Source organism: Phaenicophaeus curvirostris, chromosome Z (genome assembly GCF_032191515.1).
Source record: "Phaenicophaeus curvirostris isolate KB17595 chromosome Z, BPBGC_Pcur_1.0, whole genome shotgun sequence".
Lineage (NCBI taxonomy): Eukaryota > Metazoa > Chordata > Aves > Cuculiformes > Cuculidae > Phaenicophaeus > Phaenicophaeus curvirostris.
Genome location: NC_091431.1, coordinates 25,419,182 through 25,445,391, shown reverse-complemented (window position 1 = coordinate 25,445,391; position 26,210 = coordinate 25,419,182). Strand labels below are relative to the sequence as shown.

The 26,210-nt window shown below is 37.1% G+C and overlaps 1 protein-coding gene across 2 annotated transcripts in view; it reads left to right on the top strand.

The window, feature by feature from the left end:
- The window catches only part of TUT7 (terminal uridylyl transferase 7), a 33,124-nt gene extending 6,914 nt beyond the window's left edge, over positions 1–26,210 (top strand). Inside the window, exons 3-29 of one of the 2 annotated variants that reach the window (XM_069880271.1) lie at positions 434–609; positions 1,170–1,286; positions 2,068–2,245; positions 2,685–2,773; positions 4,054–4,105; positions 5,762–5,831; positions 6,681–6,807; positions 8,061–8,180; positions 9,151–9,276; positions 10,323–10,503; positions 10,847–11,976; positions 12,088–12,238; positions 12,914–13,000; positions 13,761–13,861; positions 14,367–14,424; positions 15,086–15,189; positions 16,132–16,221; positions 16,311–16,424; positions 16,533–16,610; positions 17,160–17,337; positions 18,046–18,093; positions 18,214–18,305; positions 18,636–18,751; positions 20,905–21,230; positions 23,764–23,840; positions 24,016–24,079; positions 25,209–26,210. In XM_069880271.1, the coding sequence (XP_069736372.1) occupies positions 434–609; positions 1,170–1,286; positions 2,068–2,245; positions 2,685–2,773; positions 4,054–4,105; positions 5,762–5,831; positions 6,681–6,807; positions 8,061–8,180; positions 9,151–9,276; positions 10,323–10,503; positions 10,847–11,976; positions 12,088–12,238; positions 12,914–13,000; positions 13,761–13,861; positions 14,367–14,424; positions 15,086–15,189; positions 16,132–16,221; positions 16,311–16,424; positions 16,533–16,610; positions 17,160–17,337; positions 18,046–18,093; positions 18,214–18,305; positions 18,636–18,751; positions 20,905–21,230; positions 23,764–23,840; positions 24,016–24,079; positions 25,209–25,273 (4,115 nt within the window). In that variant the 3' untranslated portion in view covers positions 25,274–26,210. Of the gene's footprint in view, positions 1–433; positions 610–1,169; positions 1,287–2,067; positions 2,246–2,684; positions 2,774–4,053; positions 4,106–5,761; positions 5,832–6,680; positions 6,808–8,060; positions 8,181–9,150; positions 9,277–10,322; positions 10,504–10,846; positions 11,977–12,087; positions 12,239–12,913; positions 13,001–13,760; positions 13,862–14,366; positions 14,425–15,085; positions 15,190–16,131; positions 16,222–16,310; positions 16,425–16,532; positions 16,611–17,159; positions 17,338–18,045; positions 18,094–18,213; positions 18,306–18,635; positions 18,752–20,904; positions 21,231–23,763; positions 23,841–24,015; positions 25,028–25,208 lie in introns of those variants that run through there. The other variant, XM_069880270.1, reaches the window with a different exon arrangement.

Sequence of the window (26,210 nt, the reverse complement as noted above, 5' to 3'; positions counted from 1 at the left end):
TTTTGTAGTGGTCTATGGGTCAGTTCACCTTCTAGCTTGTTCGTCTACCTAAGCCTGACCACACATCCTGAAATCTTTGGATGTGTTCTACCATTTCATTATGATACACAAGTATGTCTCTACTACACAGTGAAATCAATTGCTTGGGGGTGAGGAGCTTGCCAGTTTTAACAAAGCTAAATAAGGCTGGTGACTTCTATGGGATAAATTGGTGTTGTTCACTTTTTTAGAACAAAGGTGTTAGAGGTTATGACATAAACATACACTCTTGCTGTTATCGACTTGCACAGCACTGATCACGATACCATGCTGGGTAGCTGATTTGTATTTTCTTTGACTCACGGAGAAGTAGAATGGTAATTAAAGAAAAAATTAAACACTGCATAGTATTTTGAAGTTTTTTGATGTATTTGCTCTCTTATTTCTTTGTAAGAAGTGAAGCAGCTTAGGAAACAAAGAAGGTCAAGAAGAACTAGAAAGGATGAATATGATCAAGATGAAGTAGATGATCCAGTCGTAGATGAATCTGTGCTGTCAGCAAAAGAACTTCTAGGATTGCAGCAAGCTGAAGAACGGTTGAAGCGAGACTACGTTTATAGACTAAAGAAGGTGTTTTTACTTATGTTGTCCTCTCCTATTTTTCTTTTTTTCCTCTAAATACAGTGTAGAGAGTACACAAATCATTTTTCTGGCTGTGTCTATAAGTCTAGTTATATTAGAATTCATATAACTTACAAAATGGGTGCAGTTAATGAATTGTCAAGAAAAAGCAGGTTATCCTTTGTTTTTTTACTAAAATAAATCTAGATTTGGCAGTATTTTAAGCACAAAAATTTCTGTTACTTTATTTCATTAATTAACATCGGATCACTAGATCTTTGGGCGGTGGACCAGAAAAATTTTATGTTTATTCATTTAACATGTTCTTCCATGGGCGCTGCATATTTACCACTGTAAAAGACAAGGGATTGGACTTGATTGACCCAGTATGACCATTCACTGGCATTATATTTGATATGCAGCCTTCTAACTGTAAAGGTGGAGTTAGGAAAGCCGAAGTGAGTGTTTCTGAACATCAGAGTTAGTCATTCAGCTTAGCCAAGGGTATTGAATGAATGAAGGTAATATCTTTCTGTGTTTTTGAAGATTTTTTACTATCTTTATTTTAGCAACCTCGAAGCTATCCATTAGCAAAATATACCTGCAAATTGTGTGATGTTTTGCTTGAATCAGTGGCTTTTGCTCATAAGCATATTAAAGAGAAAAGACACAAGAAAAGCCTAAAGGTGAGTTAAGGATGAGGAAGAGTATAAAATGCAAGCTAATGAAACTGTCCTTGCCTTACTAATGATAATGAAACTGCACTGCTTCTAAAATCATTCCTCATTTTTTACCATATTTGAATCTTTTTAAAAACTATTATGTAGTGATACTGGTAAAAAGAGTAAATTTGGGATCTGGACTTTGCTTCTGCCCTCAGCTTTGGAATTGAATTTGTACTTTTTCATGCCTATTAAAGGAAGTCCTTATTTAAAGTATAACTTGGTAATGCTTTGCTACTATTGACTGAAGTATAATAAAAAAGCTGTTCTAACTGACTCTTCTGTTTTGCTGTTTATAATTCTTATTGTATATTTCATTGGTATATTTCAACAAGTAAGAGTTTTGATCAGGTCCAGAGCAATGAGGAATAACTATAAGCAAATATAGTTGGTATGGCAGAATTGGAAATTATAACCTATATGTCAGGGTGAAGATTTCAATTCAAAAATACTTTGAGGTTAAGAACTTGTTGCAGACTTGTTTATAAGTATAGGAAATAAGTTTGTTTTGAACATAAATATCGAAATAATTTCCAGTATTGTCTCAATTTACTTCATATTTTAAATTAAATGTCTTCTCTTCCTTCTAATTTCTATTTCTTTTCCTTTTTCTATATTTGCTTCCAAATATCTCCCATTATCTGGAAAACGTCTAGTGGTCTTGGTTGGGATGAGTTGCAGGCTTTCATTCTATCATATGGAGCAGCTCAAGAGAATCATTAAAATGTGTGTCCTATCTTTAAAGGAAAAGCAAGAAGAACTGCTACTGACTGCTCTGCCTCCTCCAACGCCTTCCCAGATAAAAGCTATTGGTGTTGCTATTGAGAATGTAGTGCAGGAGTTTGGCTTAAATAACGAAGATCTAGAAGAAAGACTCAACATTAAAACAATGATGGAAAACTTACTGCGTCAAAAACTGCCAGGTATCATTTGCAATTCATTTTTAAATTCTAGAAATGCCAATGTTAAAACAAAAAAGCAATAGCCTATAAGCGAAAAACTTAATTAAATGTTGGCTAGCTAAATTCTAAAAGAGTATGTTTAGTTACTAGTCTGTTGAGTGACATGATGGGGCAATATAACCCTGTGTAATTACAGTGGTGCTCATGACTCAGACCTGTAGTAATACATGAAGATGAACAGGACATGGAGAGGGCAATTGATCCTTATGATAAGACTTCATTAGCAACAGCATGGAAGACAAGGTTTACTAAAACAACTCTGTTCTGTTGGAAGACCGTCTGCATTTCGTGTGGTTACCAAACCTAGATGTAGTTTTACAATCTACTGACAATACCATGAAATAGCTACAGACTTAGAATTAAGTATAAAGTAAACGCAGTATAATTCTTTTTATTGCAGAGTGCTCGTTAAGATTGTATGGCTCCTCCTATAGCAGATTTGGTTTCAAAACTTCAGACATAAACATAGATATCCAATTTCCTGCCAGCGTAAGTAAGACTATTTTATTAAGTATGTCTAAGTGGTTTTGAATTTCTGCACCTTTATGTAGGTTATAGTTTAAATATAACTTAGTGAGGTAATAGCATTTTTTATGAAAATGCATTGGTTAAAACAAAGCTACCACATTAAGATGATCTTGAAGTGACTTCCTTGCTTCATACACCAGTTGTGGTCAGGCAGTATAATGCACCTTTGTTTTATCAAATCTTCTTTCTGAAAAACCGAGAACACTTAAAACATCTGTATTTCTAGTGTTCCTATGATATGGATCATTATTTATCTTTTTTTACAGCTGGATCAAATGGCATTTCCATGATCTTGTTTTTGTATTCATACATGCACATCAGAGTTTGATTGCTACGTTATTTTTGAGACATGAAACCATCTTACATCATTTATATGTGAAGTAATTTTAAGTCTTGATTTGTCATGCTAGTTGTTTCAATACATCTTTGTGCTTGAACATTGAAAAGAAATTAAGGACTCTGAAAAGCTTTTGATTCCATACTTGAACTTATTCCTGCTGTAGTTGATTTGCAGCCTGATAGTTAAAATTCAGCATTACCTCTAGGAAGGAAAGATGGAAACATTGTAGGGAAAAAGAATGATCCAAGTTCCTAAAGTCCAGATAATTTTTAAAAGCTATATTTTTAAAAAACTATATTTTTAATCTTTGCTGTGAGGTAGACATGCTGTGTCAGAAGGCACTCATATTTAAGCACACTGAAAGAGTACTTCTTGTGTCTTTTTTCCCCACAACCATGTCTTCTATAGAGGTAAAAATAGCTTCACTTACAATTACTTCAGGAATTTTTTTTTTCTTCAAAATAAGTGGTTTGTGTTCCTGTTAAATAACCAAGGACTAAGATTTTTCTGAGCTGCTGTTTTCATAGAATCACAGAATCACTAGATTGGAAAGGACCCACTGGATCATGGAGTCCAACCATTCCTATCAATCACTAAACCATGCCCCTCAGCACCTTATCCACCTGTCTTTTAATCACCTCTAGGGAAGGTGACTCAACCACCTGTTCTAATGCCCAGTGGCCCTTTCTGTGAAAAATTTTTTCCTAATGTCAAGCCTGAACCTCCCCTGGCAGAGCTTGAGGCCATTCCCTCTTGTCCTTGTCTCCTTACTGCCACCTTCTCTGGAAGAAAAACAGAAGTGACCTAGGGATGATATTTTAAATTTTTTTTTGATTGTGGGAAGTCACTTTTTTGACAGAAGTTTTTGATATGAAAACAACTTTATTAATTTTATTGACAGATGACTCAACCAGATGTTCTCTTATTTGTGCAAGAGAGGCTTCAGAACAGTGGTAAGAAAAAATTGCTGCTTTCTCAATTTTGTTAAACTATTACTAGTTAGTTTTGTTGAATTCTAACAGGTAAATCACATGCCATTTTAAAAAAAAAAAAAAGTGGGACTGACAAATACTGCAGGACATAGCATTTGGGCAGAAATAGCTTTAGTCTGGTATTCAGTTTTATGACTACTTTATTTAAGTCCCATTATTTGTGTTGATACGAGAACTTCCTCATGGGAGGGTTTCTTCATTATAAGTGAAGACGTCATTAAGGTAGACTGTACTGTCTTTCTTTCCCCAGACTGATGTTATCTATGTGTGGTACAGAAAGTAGCCTAAGCTCTTGTAATTCGGTCAGAAACTTGGTAATAAGGTACTCCAGATTGTGGTCTCTTTTTCTATAATTATGTGCACGTGCCTGTTAATGCAGGGAGGCCATTTACGAATGGCTGCATAGACACATGTTTTTCAGCTAATGAATACAAATCTATGCAGTAATACAGACAAGTGAAGTTTAAGATCTTAAAAAAAAAATATATGCACCTAAACAAATTTAAGCATATGTAGACAAAAAATGAAAAGGTGGGAAAAAAACTTTCTTTTTAAATGGAGATCACAAGGAGTAGCTTTACTGCTTTCTTGCGTTGCTTTATGCCCACAGTTGGGAAATCAAGCCATATGGTTCCAAATGTATATTAAATGTCTATATTTTTCATTGACCATTTCACTGCCACACCTGCTCCTGTTGTATGTCTAGTGTTTTGAAAGCAGGCAGTTGTTGCATTAACATCCTGTGCAAAGCCTTTCTAAGGGAGATGCAAGACACAGGGACAGAGCATTAAGTATTTGAAGTACCGCAGTGGCAAAAGCAAGATAGTTTTCAAAGAAGTCAGGTGTCCCAGTGGGTAGGTAAGATCAGGAAAACCTTGTCATTTTAGAGTTTTTGAGTTGAATATCTAAAATTGTCTCACAATTTCCTCTCTACCTGGCCCAGTGAAACAATTAGGCATCAAAAAAGAAGCCCATTTTGCATCAATAGATCAATAAACTTTACCTGGAGAAAGAACTGCAGTGGCATCTTTACTTTTTTAGTGTGAAGGTAAAAATGTAGCTGAATTGTGTAATATTTGGAAACCTATATAAAGAAAGAAAGAAAAAATTAAAAATTAGGCATAACATGAAGACATTATATTGTGTCAGTAAACCTGTTCTTTACTTCCATAGAGTGTTTCTAGATTACCAAGGAAAATAAACTTGAATAATTTATTTGTCTAGTACTGATGCAATGCTCTGTATTTTTCATCCTTCACACTAATAATTGTTTTACAGGTGTCATTGGTCTGTCTATATGCCTGGGTTACTGGAGCCAGCACTTCACCAAAATACACCTTCTTAATTTTACCTACTATGTATATTAATATTGAAAAGTTCTTTTCCTTGAGGATTTTCTTAACAGTACTTATTGTAGAGTATTAACCCTCACATATGAGAAATTTGCTTTAGAACAGTGACAAGATTCATTTATTAGATGTACGGAGTTATTTGTCTCAAAATTAGTAATTTTATTAAGAAATTGGGATTCTAGTTGTACTCCCAGTTGCATCTAGTTCAACGTGTTTATTGTCAACGTGATGCTTAATATTACTTCATTTTCTTTCTCTCTTCTAGAATCTTTTACAGAAGTTGATGCAGATTTCCATGCTAGAGTACCAGTGGTGGTGTGCAGAGAAAAACAAAGGTTTCAGTTGTCACTTTGTGTTCTAATAGTATATAGAAATGTAACTTATATGTACCAACATCTGAAAAATGACATTTCTGTACTAAATTATTACAGTTCCATGGATCTTGAAACACAAACTAACACTCATGGGCAAGTCATTCCTAGCCTAGAATAAGAGGGTAAGGGTTGTTCTGTCCTTAGCTGTGTATTTCCCAACCCCTTCGACCATTATGGCTTCCAGCATGTACCCTCACCCTTCCATTTGGGATAACTACTCAAGTAGAAACTTTCCTTACAGCTAATATGGTTACTGTATTAAATTATAGATTTCTGTAAGGTCAAGATCAGTTTGCTTAGCTTCACTGGTACCCTGAGAACAAATGAAAGATGTTTCATATTGCCCATTTAATGGATATCTCTTAAGATTCATGAAACGTTCTAAAAACAGCTACTGATATGAAAGTATTACCAGTTATTTGCTGCTGGTTTGATCTTTTTTTATAGTGTTTTATAATGTCTCTTGTGCTGTGGGAACAGCGTAGAAACTGTTTTCTGATGGGTATGAGACAGGAAGATGTTTTTGATTCGTGAAGCAAATTAGTACTATAATTTTTTTTTAGTTCAATGAATTAATATCATTAGAAACAAATAGTTAAATTTAAATTGTGTTTGAAAAAACATTTACAGAAAGTTGTAATGCATATATTTTCAGCCTAAACATAAATCAGATCACTTTTCCATGCTTCTTTTAATGTAGATACAGTGTCTTTGCGGGGCTATTTTGTCTTTCCTTACAGCTGCCTTCTACACTTTTTTGTCAGATATCATCTGGCATGTGACTGTTCTTTGTTTCCTTTTGGGTTTTAGTGGCCTTATTTGCAAAGTGAGTGCAGGGAATGAGAATGCTTGGCTGACAACAAATCATTTGGCTACGCTTGGAAAACTGGAACCTACTATAGTACCTTTAGTGATTGCCTTGAGGTACTGGGCAAAGGTAAGTGTCATTTATATTCCTCTGAATACATACTGAATTAAAATTGATATTTAGTTGGTTTAGAACTTTATTATTGGTTTAGAAAAATTGTTGAAACTTTCTGTAGGAAAGCTATTTGAATTTTTTATAGATTGTACATTTTATAAATGATGTGACTATCATTTGTGTCTTATAATGTTCCACTAAATATCAGAAGTGGAACTAGAAGCTTCAGCCCGTGGTATACAGACTAAGTATCCTGCTCTGTTACCAAACAAGTCAGAGGAATGTATATGAAATGGAATTACCAGTTTCTCATAAACTTAATACATCATGGAGGGAAAAAAAAAAAAAGCTGCTTGTTTTCATATGGAGATGAAAACTTTCTTTTGAATTAAAATAACTTGTTCCAAAACTTTGTGCTTGCAATTAAAATATATAATTCAAGAAACACTGGAAAACTTACTGTATTTTCATAAAAATAAATCATGCGAATGTGCTGTATGCTATCTGGTTTGCGGTTTGCCGATCTGCATCCTATGACTCTTCCACTAAAAGTATTATGGTAATCATAGGGTCATGGAATCGTTTGGATTGGAAGGAACCGTAAAGGTCATACAGTCCAGCCCACCTGCAATGAACAGGGACATCTTCAACTGGATCAGTTTACTCAGAGCCCCATGCAGCCTGGCCTTGAATGGTCAGCCTGCTCCAGTGTTTCACCACCCTCAGTGAAGAAAATTTCTTCTTAGTATCTAGTCTAAACTACTGCTTTAGCTTAAAACTATTACCCCTCGTCCTATTGCAACAGGCCCTGCTGAAAATTTTTCACAATCTTTCTTATAAGCTCCCTTTAACTCTTGAACAGCTACAATAAGGTCTCTTCAGAGTCATTTCTTCTACAGGGTGAGCAACCCCAATGCTCTCAGCCTGTCCTTATAGGTGAGGTTTTCCAGGTCTTTAACTGTTTTTGTGGCCCTCCTTTGCACCCCATCCAACATGTCCCTGTCTTTCCTGTGCTGAAGGCTTCAGAGCTGGATGCGGTGTTCCAGGTGTGGTCTCACCAGAGTAGACTGGCAGAGTCTCCTCCTTCAACTTTCTGGCATGAGTCCTGCAAATACCCAGGCCTTGAGAACAAAGTCCAGCTCCCCAGAAGTCAAAGATGTCTGTGTTTCTGTCAGTTTTTAGTGTAACAGAGTTATGAACAGTAGTTGAATGAATACCTTCCGTGGTATCACTTGAAACTTTAATAACTGCACAATTTATTTTTACAGTTGTGCTGTGTTGATCGTCCTGAAGAGGGAGGCTTGTCACCTTATGTGTTCGCTTTAATGGTTATTTTCTTTCTGCAACAGAGGAAAGAGCCTTTTCTACCTGTCTGTTTGGGATCGTGGGTATGTGAATTAATGCACTGGATAGTATGAATGAGAGGACCAGTCACAGGTGGTGTGTCAGCTTCTTGCTATTCCGAGCAAGCCAGCTATTTTTGCAGGAATTCAGAAAGAATGTTAATTCAGCCAGACTACACCTAACCTTTGAATGCTTTGTTGTAAGGCTGTCATTCACATTCCTAGGCGCTGAATTACGTGCACTGTAACCACTTTTCTGAGTCAGAAGACCTGGACATTGAATAATGCATTTCATAACAACCTCTTCCTCATTTATTCAGCCTTTGTACCACACTCTTGAGAACTCTGAATTCATGTAGCTACATCCAAAAACAGTGGCTTGGCCTTTGATATGTAATTCTTCAAAACTGTGTAGACCACGGTTGAGCACACTGGTGTGATGTCTGCCCTAGGAATCAGACCAGAGATTTAGAGGGTATATTTCTTGGGTTTAGAAACTGAAATGCATCTTTATATAAGGAATTGTAATGTCTATATGAATCCAGAATCCAGTTGTCCAGGACTTCATTTAAATGTTATATTCATGGCACCCATTTTTGTTTTTATAGTAACCTGTCACATATAGGGTGCATGTTCCAATTTCCACAACCAATTACATGGGCCTTCCAACTTACAGTTTCCTTAAACGCATGACCGTCTCATTCCTAAAGCCTCTTCACTCGAGAGAGAAATTCTATAGTATGTGGCTGTATAATTTAAATAACCATTTATACTTGTTTAATATGCAAAACCAAAGTTATGTGACACATGGATGCCCTTGCAAAGGCACTAAATCTTGAAAGCTTTTTGTAGAGAAGCAGAGGGAGAAGAGAGAAGCAGGTGGGAGGATAATTTAGGCATGGAATAGCTGGTTTTAACCTTAATTCTGTTTTAATTTGGTTTACTGCCATGAGGGGGAAAGGTTTAAAGTTTACATGATGTTTAGCTGTATGTTTCTTTTTCAATTTCCTTTCAGATTGGAGGATTCTCATCAAACAAATTATCTAATTTTCACCTGAAAGAAGTTGAGAATGATGCTGTGATTTGGGAGTATAATCCCAGTGATGATTTGCCACAAGAAACTTCCCCAAGAAGGGGCAAGGTCTGAAACATTAAATTTACTTCCTTAGTAGTCCGGCAGTCATTGCTTTTCCCAGAAAAAGAACCATCTTCTGGTTTTGCTCCATTTGTTAAAAACCACAAGCTGAACTAAGAGGTTGCATGACTGCTTGGTACCATGCTTACAGTGCTTACTTCTTGTTGCTGAGAAGCTAGCAGTAAACTAGGTGTTATTTCAGACTCTAAGATGCTGGGGTTTAATCTGTCAGGGAGAACATAGTTTGTAATGTTGAAGAAATTTTATGTCAGAATTAGGTTAAAAAATATTTCCTCTTAGCTCTGAACTACAAATTACTTATTTTAAAACAGCTTGACAAGAAACAGTATCACTAAATGGTCAAGTGTTATCAGTTAACATAGAGTTTTTTTCCCATGGAGTATTTTGTGAGCATGCAGAACTCCAATAGCTGTACCTGTTGGAGAAATACTTTTGGCACTACCGACTGTAACTAGTAATCCCTCCTGCTTTCACACAACTTCAAATTTATCTGTTAAAAAACCCAACACAGCAAAAAAAAAAAAAAAAACCAAACAAAAAAACCCCACAACACATGCAGGAAAGTACTAGTTACAAACAGGAGCTCAGATGCTACTTAAGTAGCTACCAGCTACATGGTTTGGACCTCATCTTTAGCATCTTTGCTAAATGGTGACCAAGGAATCTTAGAGCAATTAAGTAGTGAACACCTTAGGCTTTACTAAAAATTAGGATGTATAATCCATTCTGTCAGATTTAGATGGGATGTTTTCTTGGAAATTTATAAATTATGGCGTAAACACTTAATTAAGCAATTGTTATTAATCGTCAATGCCATTCTTTACTATTACTTCAGTCTTTCATTTTGAAGTTTTATAATCCGAGTTTATACTGTCTTTTCCAATTTTCTTAATTGCAGTTATTATTGTAATTGCAGGAGTATAGAAGCAATTGCAAATTCTGTAATATTACATTACAGATGAAATACAAGGAAGTTTAACAGCTAAACACTTGTGTATTAAATATTACTTAAGCTTTTCTGTAATTGACAGGTTCCCTTAGTATATGGTTCAGGACAGCACTGTTCAGCACCTGCTGGTCAGCTCTGGGTGGAACTTCTTCGTTTCTATGCCTTGGAGTTCAATATGGCTGACTTGGTTATTAGCATACGAGTCAAAGAAACAGTGTCTCGTGAATCAAAGGACTGGCCTAAAAAGCGCATTGCTGTGGAAGGTATTTATCAACAAACTTCAAAGAACTGTTACTTTAATCTTCCCAGTTACTGTCTTGGCTTTTGACTTATAATTTTTCAATACTGGATTATGATTCCCAATGATGCAGTAGAAATGTTTTGAAAAAATCTATTTAAGCAATATTTCTTGAATAGTGTTTCAACATTATCAAAAGTAATAAAGTGGACTTAAAAATTATCTTCAGCACAATTCATAGATCCTATGTTCTACAAAATGTTTTAGAGTAACAGTAGCATATTCAAATTTTGTAAGGATGTAAGTGTGTTCTTTCTCTTAAAAAAAGTTAACTCCTGCACTGCTGGCTCACTTCTTCTTTCCACTAGACCCATATTCAGTCAAAAGGAATGTGGCAAGAACTGTGAACAGCCAGCTAGTGTATGAGTATATCCTTCACTGCCTGAGAGCAACTTACAAGTACTTTGCTGTGCCTCACAAAAGAAGTGCAAAATTGAGCAAAAAATCCTCTCCAAATGCCAGTGAGGAGAAATCCCAAATGTTGGACCATGGACAAGATGATATAAAGCATGAAAATTCTGAGTTGCAAAACTTACATGGCAGAGCAAACACAGCTGTAGCAGAAGATTGTGTAACGGAGACTACAGGTACTACATGCCACGCACATAGAATTAATCCTTCAAAACTGTGCGATGGCTCAGAAAGCTTCACAGAGGAAGAACTGGCTGATGATATAAGTCATTTGGAAATCGCCCATGAAGATTCAGACTGTATAATTGAGGAAGTTATTTCTGGAGATAATGAGGATTTTAAACCAAGTTGTGAAGAGTCAGAGAGTGGAAATGAAGAAGAGGGGGGAGAACAGCAACAAAAAAGAAGATGGAATGATATCTTGACTGGCAAGCAGGGATTGGACGAAGATAGTGATAGTGGAGATCTCCCTGTTACAGCGAATGAACATGATGTAGAGACATGCAGTACTTCAGACTTAGAAGGTTTTCAGAATGCTGCACTTACAGAGAGTGATGAGTTTGGCCTAGAGTGCAGTGCTGTAATGGATGACAAGATTGACATTGAGGAAAGTACTGAAGGTACTGATGACCTGGATGAATCCCCTGAAAAATTCCAATGTTCCACACAGAGTCAAATATCCCAAATTATTAACTCAGATGAGGAGGAGGAAGGGGAGCAAGAACCAAGTCTTCTAAACCAGAGAGAGTCTGGTGTTATCCTAAGAGCTGAAGATGAACTAGATAACATATACACTGGATCTGGAGAGGATGATGCACTGTCAGAGGAAGATGATGATTTTTCCATCCCAAATAAATATGAAGACAAACATTTTGAAGAAAATGTGGATGCACCTCTGCGTATCAATTTGAGTCAAGAGGATCTTGCTGAGAAGGGAAGTCTTTTAGAAGAGAACACAGCAACAGAACAATGTTTAGAGTCTGAACTCTTTTATGAATTCAGTAAACCAGCTTTCACAAAGGGCAAGGTAAGTTAGCTTTATCAGAAAGTAAGCATATTGCAATTACATGAAAGCATTGCTCAAATTCATTAAAGCCATTACAGTTTTTAAAACCAATCTTCCTTTTTGTTCATGCAGTCTCCCACAGTAGTATGTAGCTTGTGCAAACGGGAAGGTCATTTTAAGAGAGATTGTCCAGAAGACTTCAAGAAAATTGAGCTTGACCCACTGCCAACGCTGACACCCAAATTTTCAGTTATTCTAGATCAAGTGTGTGTCCAATGTTACTGTAAGTTTTTTCCTTTGAATATTGTTGTGCAGTAGAAAGAATTGAAAAAAACAATGGAAGAACCACAGGCTACTGGTGTTATAAAGGGGTCTGGTTTATTTACCAAACTGCAACCAAGTGTCTTATGTACAATTCTAAGGTTTGTAAGGGCTTAGTGGGACTACTGAGTAGTTTTTATCTGTAGAAAAACAAAATGTTTAGGTTTAACTTCCACACAGCCTGATTACTCACTTAGGCATGTTAATATTATTTCTAAATGTTTCATTTTCGGTACGTTTTTTGACTCATGCTTTTACGTTTCTTTCTACTTTGAATTGTGTTACTGTTCTTTAAGGTGTGCTTTTTACTAAGACTTCAGTGTTTTAGAAAAAATGGCGTCAAAATACTATTTTGTAACACTTTTCCACTTCTGTTCTTTTCAGAGTGACCCAACTTTTCTCCTTTCTCTCTCGCCATTTCTGACCAGACAAAATGCGTTATTTGTCTAATAAATGTTTTTCTTTGAACAGGTATTTCTCTTCTACTTCATCCTTGCTTTCATTCCTTCAAATTTGAATCTTCTCTTGCTTTTTCTGTCCCGCCCCCACTGTAAACCCCTCACTTTCTTCATTTGAATCTTTGCTGCTGACTCTACAGATCAGATGGCCTGAATTATTGCCTTTTATTTTTTTTAAGATGATTTTGCTCCAAATATTGTAGAAGATCAGGCTCGGGAAAATATAAGACAAAACTTGGAAAACTTCATTAGACAGGAGTTCCCAGGTAATTAGGCAGTTCCAGCTTTGTATTTATACTTTGGTGTGTTCATATTTCAATGATTTCCAAGAAAACATAACAAGTACTTTAGTTCTGAACACTTAACCTGTACCGTTGCTGAGCATTTCTTTACTTCATTACATTATTTTCTGTTTTAAGTCTTGTAAGGTTTTGGTCTGAGTTTATTTTACTTAGTCATATATACAACTTTAGTAGGAAGGAACAATGTCAGGTTAAGGAGGAAACAAACAAAGCAGTAGCGGTACTAATTTATAATTGTTATTTTAGCCTTATTCTTTAACTAGATTTCTTGTTGTTTTGCAAAAAAAAAGCTTTTTGTAGTCCTTCCTACTGAAACTTACTGGTTTGGGAGTATTTACCTGGAACACCTGGACTTCAGTTCATAGTGTTTTAAAATTAATAGAAGACTTGGGTTTTGGCTGGAGCCTGGTATGTGAACAGATTAGTCCCTTATCTTGAAAATGTCTGTGGAAAGCAGTCTTACACACTTTACCAGATTCCAGCCCAGACCTGCATGCCGACTGTTGGAAAACATAACTTTTTTTTCTTTGTCTGTCAGGCTGCTCATTTGAGAAGTAGTAGTAGAGGTGCTTTCCTCATCAGCAAAGTTGATACGAAAATAAGTTTTGATGTACCGTAAGAAGATAGTAATGTTTTCATGCCCGTATTAAGCAGTGGTTTGAAGCTTTGTACAGTCCGAGGTTCTGTGTCGATATATGGTCATAACCCATCACATCTTTTACAGGAACCAGGCTGAATTTGTTTGGCTCCTCAAAAAATGGCTTTGGCTTCAAACAAAGTGACCTGGATATCTGTATGACGATAGATGGGCTGGAAACTGCTGAGGTAATTAGAATTATTTTTTGTAATAAACACCAAATTTTGTGGATATATTATGTATATAGTGTTATGAAACAATGAATTTGTTAGAGCATTTCAGATTATGCAAATTGAAGCAGATTATTTTAGGAAGTTTTGCTAATGGTCTAGGCATGAGTTTATGAACTACTCTCAAGAGTCAGTTTTCTTCCAAATTCTGCACTACCATTACTTCTCACATTAGCTGCTCCGATAAATACCCTACTTTGTAGCATAAACAACCAGAATATGGGAGAGTGGAAAAGAATATCAATCTTTTGTGCCTGGTATAAACTTCTTATAAGCCTGTCTTAGGATACTATCTGGTGTTGATTTTACAAGTGCTATTTTGAAACAGTTTCTGGCAGTCACATAATCCTGCATAATGTGAAACTGTCAGTTATGCAGCTTAAAGTGTAATGGCAAGTAATAAAAGGTTTCCCTAGAACACCTGTAGCAGATACCACTTTCACCTTTTTTCTTGATGTTTCAGGGACTTGATTGCATCAGGGTCATTGAAGATTTAGCAAAAGTTCTCAAGAAGCAGTCAGGTAACTTTGCTGAAAATTTAAGTGGTTCTGTGTATGTGACTTCAGTTGTAGTAAGAACGGTCTTGGGCACTATAGCTAAAAATCATTCTGATAAAACTATAATGAAGAGCTTAATGTTAGTAAGAGTGAGGTTGTGTTGTGAACATTTGAATTTATTTCTGTTTGCGCATGTAGGTCCATGAATTTATAATGTTATAAGATCACATCTCAGTTGGGCAGATCGTATATTGATAGCCAACGTACATAAGAACAAACCCTAAGTTAAAGCTTGAGGCTTCAAGTTAGTAGTTATGTTGTATTTGTATGTTTGGTGCCTAATAACTTAGTAAGAAAAGGCAGGGTTTGCATTGAGAATTCTGATTTTTTTTTAAAAGAAATTATCATTCTGTGGTGCTTGTTTGGGTGAGTCTCATGTGAATTTAATACAAAGGGCATGAACGATCAGTAGTTTAAAGTTTATTTTTCTGTAACGTGTTGCAGATGCACAATGTTTAATATTGATTTTAAGGATTCAAAGTATAATTGTAATACAGTTTAGATGTTGCCTAAGATTTTATTTTGTAGTCTTTTCACTACAGTTTGGAATTATTTGTACAGCACAGGATACTTTTATGACTGTTTGTCTTTTGCAGTTATACAGTAATTAAACATTTCATCCTAGGTTTAAGAAATGTCTTGCCTATAACAACTGCTAAAGTCCCAATTGTCAAGTTTTTCCATGTCAGAAGTGGTCTTGAAGTAGACATCAGTCTATATAATACTCTGGTAAGGTTATCTCCTTATTTTATTTTTTTTTAACAGAAATGTGGGCCTGCTTCTTGAAGTGATTGGTTTGTTGAGGTTCAGTAATCAACTATTTGCAATTATCTGTTGCAGCTTTAGGTTTCCAACCAACCTTTTTTTTTTCTTTGTTTGACTGAGTGGAGTTAGGTGCACAGTTGTTACTCTAGAATTGTCATTTTTCTAAGAAAATATTAGTTCTTCAGTAAGAAGAAATAGCAATTTAAGTGTTTTCTGTAAAAAGAAAGACAAAATAATATAACTTCAGCTTTCCTAAGCCTCGCTTCCCATTGTGTCTCTTGCTTGGCATTGAAACCCGGAATAATGATTTTGAACCTAGCTTATCTGTACTGGGACATGTTAGAATTTACATAGAAGTCCAATTTCTTGGCCAAATACGTTTTTTAAAAGTTTTGGGGTTTTTCAATATCTCTGAAAGTCAAAAGGCGTTCCCTTGAAACATCAAAGAAGAGTCAGTTTTAGAGCCAAGTATTAAGCTTTCTGAAGTTTTTGTATGAGCTCAAAGGGAGTCTTGAGGAAAATGAGACTAAATGAGTCTTCTTGAAATTATCCATCCATGTGGGTCAGTTGGTAGCTGTCACATTCTGGGCTCAAATCTCTTAGTTCAAGAACTTGTCTCCTATCAAATATTTTGAAAATGTAGTATTAAATAAATGCTTCTATTTCTGAAATGCTGTTCTGTGAATGCTGCTTTGTACCACTTCTGTACAGATAAAGGACATTCATCAGCTTTACAACATAGCAGGTAGTAACCTCGTTGTTGAATGCTTGCTTTCTTATTACACATTCTACTACGCAGGACTTTGCATTTGCGTTTCTTGAGCACACAACTTAAGCTGAAAACATTTTATTCCTTCATTTCTTCAGACGTCCTGTGCTTCCTGTATGACCTTTTTATTTTTTTAGGCCTTGCATAACACAAGACTTCTGTCATCATATGCAGCCATTGATCCTAGAGTAAAATATCTGTGTTACACAATGAAAGTGTTTACAAAGGTAAGTATACTTCAGACACTCTAGAGGCAGTAGTGCCTGCAGCGAGAGATGCTAACCATAACAGATACAAATAATTTTTCTCTTCCTAGATATGCGACATTGGAGATGCATCTCGAGGTAGCCTTTCTTCTTATGCATATACTCTTATGGTGCTTTATTTTCTCCAACAGAGAAACCCACCTGTCATACCTGTTCTTCAAGAGGTATAGTATATCAGGAAACAAATGAGTATCTGTACACAGTACTGAACAGAAGAATGTCAGTGCTGAATCTGAAGGGCTTGTCTAATTAGTTTAATATTATGCTTTCAGATCTACAAAGAAACAAAAAAGCCTGAAATTTTAGTTGATGGCTGGAACGTTTATTTTTTTGATAAGATAGAGGAGTTGGTGAGTAAATCAGGTTAATTTGAAATTCTTACCTGTAGCTTTGCAAATTAAAGAGTTTCTTTGAAGAAGCACTGTCCTCAAATATGATGATGGAATATAGAAATGGAAGTGGAGTAGCTATTGCTTTGAAAATCGTAATCCCATGCTGTAGAGCTTTAAGGATGTTATTGGTTGTAATTAATCTGTGGAAAAAAAAAAAACCAAGAAAAATCTGAAAAACAAGATTTGAAAGTTTATTTTAAGGTGTTAATGAAGATTAATTGCACTGTGTTCCATTACTAGGTGAGGAATAACTCCTAAAGAGGCGAGAGTGAATTAATAAATTCTCTTTATATCAGGCAAAACCTAGTTTAGAAGGTTTATTAGTTCTCCACTATTTTAAAATAAGTATTGTATTAATTCCAAGTATTAAAGTAAGGGAAGTGTGCTGGTGTAGTTCAACTGTGTTGCTGTATAAAAGATGACTTATATTCTTTGAGTTTCCAAGTTATGAATATTATTCTGCTTAATTTAAGTAACGGGAAGTAAAAACAGCTCTGTCGTTTTCAGTCAGTTGTTTGGCCAGAGTATGGCAAAAACACTGAATCTGTTGGGCAACTGTGGCTGGGACTTCTCCGTTTCTACACAGAAGAATTTGATTTTAAAGAGCATGTCATCTGTATTAGGAGAAAAAATCTTCTTACTACTTTCAAGAAGCAGTGGACTTCCAAATACATTGTAATTGAAGGTAAAACCATATGAAGTACATGAATATGTGGAATTTCTTAATGACCCCATGAAAAATTTGATCTTTCCACAAGGCTTGTTTATTTTTCTGTTACTAGATTAGGATTATGTACTTATGTTTAGAAATCATTTCAAAATTCCCAGTGAGTTTCAGTAGTCCTAGAAATTCTTAGGGTGTTTGTTTCTCTACTGAAAAGAAACTGCAGAACAGACCTCATATATTATGTAATGACAGTAATTGACAGAAAAATACATTTTAAACATCCTTTGGAAAAGAAATTAGTTGTAGTGCAACTGATATTTTCTAACAGATACTTAGATTAGTGGAGTCCATATTTGTATGCTCAGTTTAACCCTGTCTGCGATTACACTGTCAAGTAATACTGTGGTCTCCATCAAGAAGATGGAGCGATGCAATTTAGAAGGGGTTGCTAAACCAATTTCTGACCCGTGTGACTTAAATGGAAAGAACTTCTACTCTTGCCTGCACATTCTACTTACTTTTTTTGTAATACTTCAGTCAGTTCAGAGGTGTACAGCTGTGATCTTTTGTCTCTGTGGTTAACTTCTTCTCAATAAATTTGCAAACAGTTCCATTTCAGTATATTAATTCTGCACTTAGAATAGGTGCTGTGGGTTGTTCATGTGTATCTTTTTACTGCTGATTTTGCCCTGGACATGACTAATGCCTGCAATGCTTTTTGTTCAGACCCCTTTGATTTGAACCACAATCTTGGAGCTGGATTGTCAAGAAAAAGTAAGAATCCTACTAACAAATCTGGGTACTAAGTGAAGATCTTGTCTTAGATCTTATTTTATTGACTTGTTTGTTTGGATGATGATTTCTCTTTTTTTTTTTTTTTCTTTTCTTCCTCAGTGACAAATTTTATAATGAAAGCTTTTATCAATGGCAGAAGAGTATTTGGTACCCCTATAAAAGTATTTCCTAAAGAATATCCATCGAAAATGGTAAGTTGCTTCTAAAAGCAGTATGTGTATACTCTAGGGTTTATAGCTTACCATTTGCAGGAGTATGATTACACTCTTCTTATGCTCTTCTGTCTTAAATTTCAACAGTACTCTAAAAGTCTTTAGGGAAGTTATTACTGAGTGCTGGTTTTACATTCTTTGCTGGCCATTAACAGGCCAGTTGCCAGTTAATCTCATCGTTTCAGGAGTTGAGCTACAAATAAGATTTATTTATTCTCTCTGACTCTTAGTTACTGTTTAGCACTTGCTTGTCTGTCTTGATTCCCAAGTGTATGGATTTGCATTTTAAATGTGTGATTTCTTCTTCAGGAGTACTTTTTTGATCCAGAGGTGCTAACAGAAGGAGAATTGGCACCAAATGACAGATGCTGCAGAATTTGTGGTAAAATCGGCCATTTTATGAAAGATTGTCCCATGAGAAGAAAGTGAGTATCGTTTTGCCATCTGTGTGGAACATTTCCTTAGATTTGTTTCCTTGAAAGATTAGGATAGTGGTGCTACAGGAAATTAAGGTTTACACTCTAGTTTCTCTCCAGGCTGGACAGTCTTGGTCTTCTTACTATCTCTTCCTTAAACATTTGCCTTCATTTTAGCTGCCTTTCTCTGTACCTGCTTTAACTCTGACTTTCTTCTTAAAATATCAAAACCAGACCAACATGCAGTATTTGGATGTAAGCACACCATGGATTTATGCAGCAACAAAACAATGTCTTCTGTCATGTTTTTAATGTGTTATCCACGATGTCACTACCCTCATTAATAAAGAGTCTCTCCCTACCCTCATTAATAAAGAGTCCCTCCCTACACACACTAATAAAGAGTCCCTCCCTATCTTTCCTGTAGGCCCTCTTTACATACTGGAAGGATGCTATAAGGCTGCTGTAAGGTCAGCCTTCTTTAAGCTGAACAACCCCAACTCTCTCAGGCTGCTCTCAAAGGGGAAGTACTCCTGCCTTCAGTCATCTTTGTGGCCCTTTCTGCACGTGGTCCAGCAGGTCCATGTCCTTCCTGTGCTGAAGACTGTACAGCTGGTTGCAGTATTATGTGTGGAGTCTCACATAAGCAGAGTAGACCATGCTGCTTTTGATGCAGCCCAGGACTGGCTCTCTGGGCTGCAGGCACACATTGCTGGTTCATATAAAGTTTTTCGTCCACCAGTGCAGCCAATTCTTGCCCTTCAGGACTGTTCTAAATTCATTCTTTGCCTGGCCTGTCCCAGGTGCAGGACATTGCATTTGGCCTTGTTGAACTTTAAGAGATTCACACAGGCCCACCACTCAAGCCTGTCAAGTTCCCTCTGCATGACATCCCTTCCTGCTACACTACCAACTGCACCACTCAGCTTGATGTCCTCTGCAGATTTCTTCAGGGTGTATTCAATCCCACTGTCCATGTCCCCAACAAAACTGTTAAATAATACTTGTCCCAGTACCAAACCCTGAGGGCCACCACTCATCACTGGTCTCCACTTGGACCAACCACTTGGACATCAAGCAATTGACCACAACTCTTGAGTGCGACCATCTAGACAATTCAAATTCATGTCTCTCCATTTCAAAGATGAGGATATTGTGCAGGACAGTATCAAATGCTTTGTGCAAGTCCAGGTACATGACATCAGATTAGTCACTCTTTCCTTAACTACTGATGCTGTCAGCCCACTGTAGAAGGCCACCAGATTTTTCAGGCAGTTTGCCATTAGTGAGGCCGTGTTAGCTGTGACCAGTCACCTCTCCATTTCCTGTGTGCCTTAGCATAGTTTCCAGGAGCATCTGCTCCATGATCTTGTTGGGCAGAGGAGAGACTGGTTAGCCTGTAGTTTACTAGGTCTGTCTTTCATCACTTTTTTTAAAATGGGGAAGCTCACCTTCAAGCTTATCTGCCATTCTTTTGCCCATTCATTCAGTTTTGTGAGGTATTTTCAAGTTGCTTGCCATGAGCACTGCATCTGACTGACCAAAGAAGCCTGGTATTATCCTCGGAGTTTGAGGTTTCACTGGTTTCTTCTCTATGTCATGTTTAACAAAGTTAGATAAAGCCAGTCAGGCACCGGTAGCTGTTTCCCCACTGCCAGGCCTTTAAGTCACATAGAACGTTAGATGCTTCTCCCAGTAGAAAATACTTTTAGAGATACTACAAATATACACAGTTTGAAAAGGAGGCGAAGTGAGAGTTCTGATTGAATTGTTCAAGGAGAAAAAAAATAGAAACATGGGCCTATTTTTTTATGCTTTGTTTGCATTTTGCTCAATGTTTCTTTTCTTCTATTGCCCTTGCAACTGCAGCACCCAGATTTTCTGTCATGTTTATATTTTCTGAGATGTAATTGTTGGAATTCAAGGCTGCATTATAATCTTAATTGTGAAGTTAAATTATTAAATATATGTACATCAGTGTAGCTCTATTTGGTAAGAGTTCCAAAGGGACGGGTATATTAGTTCATTTAACCCATTGGAAAAAAATACATGAAATACATATATTGTCTGTAGACAGCAGTTGGGTTTGGGACTCAGGGTTTTTTTACTCTCTGTGTGTATATAAGGCGTATGAACTCTGCAGCATTTTTCTACTCCTGCAGACTAAGACGGCGTCATGATTATGAAGATACCAAAAACCATAGGTACACAGAAAGCAAGGAGAAAAGAAGCAAAGAGGACAGAGAAACTCAGAATAAAACAACAGAAAAGGAGAGCTCAATCAAGGAGGGAAAGTTGCATCTCTGTACACCTCAGAAGCGGAAATTAGCAAGGGTAATAGTGGAAACTGGAAGAGAAAAGACTCCCAGGCAATCAGCAGAGAAGTGGAAGCGCCCAGAAGACAGAGAGTTAAGAGAAAAACGTTGTTTTATCTGTGGAAGAGAAGGTCATATTAAAAAGGAATGCCCACAGTATAAAGGAGCTGCAGGTATGAAACTGGTCAAACTGAGTGATTTATACAGTGTATGGCTTTTGGTATTTTTAACAGAATTGAAGAAAGGGTAACGTTTTTCCTTTAAATAGCATCACTTTTTTGTTGTTTTTTCATTTAGTCAGTTTTCCCTTCATCCTCACTTACCTTTCAGAACTTTGCTGTATCCTAAGACGTTTAACATGGTTTCTTTTAGAGGGTAAGATGTGTAATAGAAAGGTTATGATAAGGAGGGTAATTGTTGTTGTTGTTCTGAGGGGAACGGAGGGCCCAATATGAGACTCATCCTGCAGGGAAATCTGCAGCCTTCGGGGAGCCCACGTTAGAGGTGTTACCAGGAAACTCCCTGATCTGTTACAGCCCTCTTGATTATTTCCTGCTATTGGTTATGCAGGTTGGTGGTGATGAGGTTGCAGAGAGAAGTCCAAAAGCAATCAGAAGTGACTTTAGGACACTGGGACAGTTGGTTGAACGATCAGGAGCTCAGGGATTGGTTTTCTCAATCCCATCAGTAGCAGGGAAGAATAGTGAAAGGAACAGAAAAACTACCTGTTGAACACATGCTCATACTGGTGTCATCAGTGGAATTTTGGGGTTTTTGATCATGGGGAGGTTTACACGGCACCAGGCTTGTTGGTGACAGTTGGATTTCAGCTGTTTCAAAGGCACAAAAAGGATTCTTGCTCCTGAGTTGGCCAGCCTCATCAAGAGAGCTTTAAACTAGGTTCAAAAGAGGAAGGGGATATGACCGGGCTCATTAGAGATGAGCCTAGGGGTATCATGCAACATACAGGAGGACCTAGAAGCCATTGTGCAGCAGGATAGCTATGACAGTCACCATCAGAGAAACATGATGGGATGACTGTCATGACTGGATTGCTGCAATAGATGGATATAAGCTCTTCAGAAAGGATAGGCTAGGAAGTAGGAGCAGTAGAGTGGCTGTGTGTGTTAGGGAAGGGTTTGACTACATAGAGCTCAACGATTGTGATGATAAGGTTGAGTGTTTAATGGTGAGGGGGAAGACCTGCAAGACAGATATCATGGTGGGAGTCTGCTACAGACCTGCCAACCAGAATGAAGGGGTAGATGAAGCATGCTAGAAGCAGCTGACAGAAGTCTTACAATCACTACCCCTTGTTCTTATGGGGGACTTCAGCTTATTGGACATCTGCTGGAAATAAAACACAGCAGCGATGGCAACAGTCTAGGAGGTTTCTAGAGTATGTGAAAGGTAACTTCCTGACACAACTGGTAAGTGTGCCTAGCAGGGAAGGTGCCTCCCTTGACTTGCTGTTTACAAACAGAGAAGGACTGGTGAGAGATGTGGTGGTCAGAGGCTGTCTTAGGCTTAGTGACCATGAAATGATACGATTCTTGATTCTCGGTAAAGTAAGGAGAGGGGTCAGCAAAGCCACTGCCATGGATTTCAGCAAGGAAGATTTTGGCCTGTTCGGGACACTGGATGAGATGGGCACATGACTGCCCTTGGCAAGCAGTCCTGAATGGCAAAGGGGTCTTGGAATCATGGAATAGAATCACAGAATCCCTAGGCTGGAAAAGACTTTTTAGTTCATCAAGTCCAACTGTATGTGTCCACTGCTAAATCATATCCCTGAAAACTTCATCTGCACGTATTTAAGCACCTCCAGGGATGGTGACTCAGTCACCTCCCTGGGCAGCCTGTGCCAGTGCTTGACAACCCATTCAGTGAAAAAGTTTTTCCTGATGTTCAATCTGAACCTCCCCTGGTGCAGCTTGGGGCCATTCTCACTCATCCCATTACTTGTTACTTGGAAGAAGATACAAAACACTTGCCTCACTACAGCCTCCTTTCGGGTAGACATAGAGGGCATTAAGGTGTCCCCTCAGCCTCCTTTTCTCCAGCCTAAACAACCCCAGTTCCCTCAGCTGCTCCTTGCAACACCTGTGCTGCAGACCATTCACCAGCTTTGTTGTCCTCTGGACATGATCCAGCAGCTCAGTGTCCTTGTAGTGAGGGGCACAAGACTGAACGTGGTATCCAACGCACAGCCTCACCGGTGCCGAGTACAAAGGCACGATCACTTCCCTACTCTGCTGGTCACACTGTTTCTGATACAAGCCAGGATGCTGTTGGCATTGGGCACACTGCTGGCTCATGTTCAGCCAGCTGTCAGCTAGCACCCCAGGTCCTTTTCCACCAGGCAGCTTTCCAGACACTCTTCTTCAAGCCTGTAGTGTTGCATGGAGCTGTTGTGAGCAAAGTGCAGAACCCAGCACCTGGCTGTGTTAAATCTCTTACAATTTGTCTTGGCCCATTGGTCCGGCCTGTCCAGATCCTTCTGCAGAGCCTTCCTTCCCACAAGCAGATCGACACTCCTGCCTGGTTTGATGTTGCCCACATTGTAAAACTGAGGACTATAACAATGTCCTATGTACTTCTATGTACTACGAACGCAGACTGCAAATATTTTGGTATTTTTCTATCTTACGAAACTTGAAACTAGCTACAAATTGGCAAATCTTTGTTATATTATGATCTTTTCAGGTGATTCAAAACCAGAAGTGTTGTGTGGATCTCCTTCTTTACCCAGTGCTACCAAACATGCTGGTAGATTAAATCAGGTAAACACCAAGTGTTCCTTTTCTTAGATGTTTTTCTCTGTAAGTGATCTAGAGTTTAATAAAGTAACTGAAAATAGCTTTATGTAAACTTTCAAGAAGGACCTTCTATTTTCTGTATTGTGGAAGGCCATAATTCAATTTTGTTGGTTCATCAGTGTGTATGTATATTTTATAGGGAGTGCTTATACATGAAGAACAAAAGAAACAAAAAGGAAAAGTATTTTTGAGTCCTCAGTCAGGTTTGTATATCTTCATTTCAATTCAGAAATTCTGTTTAAAAGCATGTATTTTTAACTTGCTTTCCCCATCAGTCTTTATGGGAACTCTGCCTAATTTGCTGAACACAGCAGCAGTCTGGACAGATTGCTAGATAATTCTGAAGTGAAGTTGTTTGTTGGAGTTTTTTTTACAGGAAAAGTGCATTTTTTTCAGTTTTGGTTTCAAAGCAGAACTTAAGTATGTCAGTTCTGTGAATTTTTTTCTTTAACTCTGGTATATTTATTTTGCAGAAGGAAATAATGGGCTTTTATCACTCTCATGTTTCAGCATACGTGGACTTTTGTGTTTCTTCAGGAATGACATATGAAGCACTCTCTTGAGAGGCTTCCTCAAAGTTATTGTCTATACTTCCATGTGATCCACTGAATTAGGAGATGCTATCAAAAAACTTCCTTGATCTGAGCTGCCAAAATGCAGGGAAGTTAAAATTATGCTTAAAAGTAATAGTCAGGTGGTAATATAAAAGCTTTTATGTATCCTCTCTGGATCAGAGATGTTGTGTGTTAGATGCATGGTTACAAATGCAACATCGTTAAAGTAATTTCACACATTTGCTAACAGGTAAAATGAAGATTTTTAAAAGCAACTGCTTTTTTTTTAATTATTAGAGTTTCTCTTGCAACTCTGCAAACCTTATAGCAGCTTGGGTTTCTTCAATAAAATACATAAATCTCTTCTGGGGCACATGAAGGGGGACCTAAGTAGTCTTTACAAACTTTGGAAAACTAAACTGCAAGCAAGTATCTCAAATTAAATTCTCAAGTTTTCTTGTTGGGAAGACACCATATTTTCTGTTTTGGTTCATCACTACAAGGCTTTTTCAAATCTAATTTTGGGGTTTTGAACACAAACTGGTTAGTCATTAGGTGTTTAGTTGAAAAATATGCTAGCTTCCCATTTTGTATGTTGATATTTCATACTGTCCTCCAGTGGATAATGATCTAAGGTTGATCTTTGCATGATTTTATTATTGTTTGACTTAGCAGTAATTATCACCTGTCTGATTGTTTCAGTTGTTTTATGTCTTGTCTTTTTTCTTTTCTTGTTTTAAACCTTTAAAGTGTGATGCTTTCTTCCTCCCTATCTTAGGCAGCCTTTCCAATAAATACATGACTCAGGGAAAAGCCTCACAGAAGAGGACCCAACAGGAATGATGAGGGATGTTAAGTACTGTTAAATTGCAATACAGGCCCTTCATTCATTTAAAAAATTATGTTTGCTTAAAGCATCTGGATTCATAGGACAGCAGCACAGAGAACCTTCGACTTAAGTATAATGGAATATGGATGTTTTATTTTAGATTGCTAGTACAAGCAACTGTGGATTTTAATATGGACCCCTCCTCTTAAATAGAATGTTTGAGCATTTTAATAGGAAGCCATGATGTTTACTATTTGTTTACTAGGTAAATCATATAGAAAAGGGCAGGTACTAAAAATGGACCGTTTTCAAGGTTTTGTCGTTCCACCTGACCATTTTAAAATGCACTAAAATTGTGTGCAAGCCAAATACATTGTTTTCTTCAAAAATTGATTTTTTGAAGGCGCAAATAATATTTATTGATGTTGATTGTTTATTGAATCCTTGTGTAAAAGTGTTTTAAATGTTTGTAGACTGCTACATTATGTTTTTTCCCTGTAGAGAACTGAAAATATAGACATTAGTAAAGATACATAAAACAATCTCTGGACAAGCAGTGCCATTGAGATTTCTTGGGTTTCTTTTCTGTGATTTTGTGGGAGTTCATTTGCTGCTGTGCTTACATACAAGAAGAAAGACAGACTAAGAAACAGGTCAATCCTGTTTGATGCTGCTAAGAACCTTATTCAAAGCCTTGGGGATACAGACAAAAATGCTTTAAGGAATAGAGGTATTATATTTGGCAGCTGAGGAAAACACACGTCCATTTTCATAAAATGTGAAGGGGATCCTTGTACCAGCCAAGAATTTAACTTGTAGTATGAATTTGAGCTTTACTTGAAGTCCTTCCAGAGCTGGTAATGTGTTGTCTTATCTTGTTCAGAAAATAATTAGTTACATGGTAAAATTGAAACCACTGTTATTTATGACTTTGAAATAAATTTTAAAAAA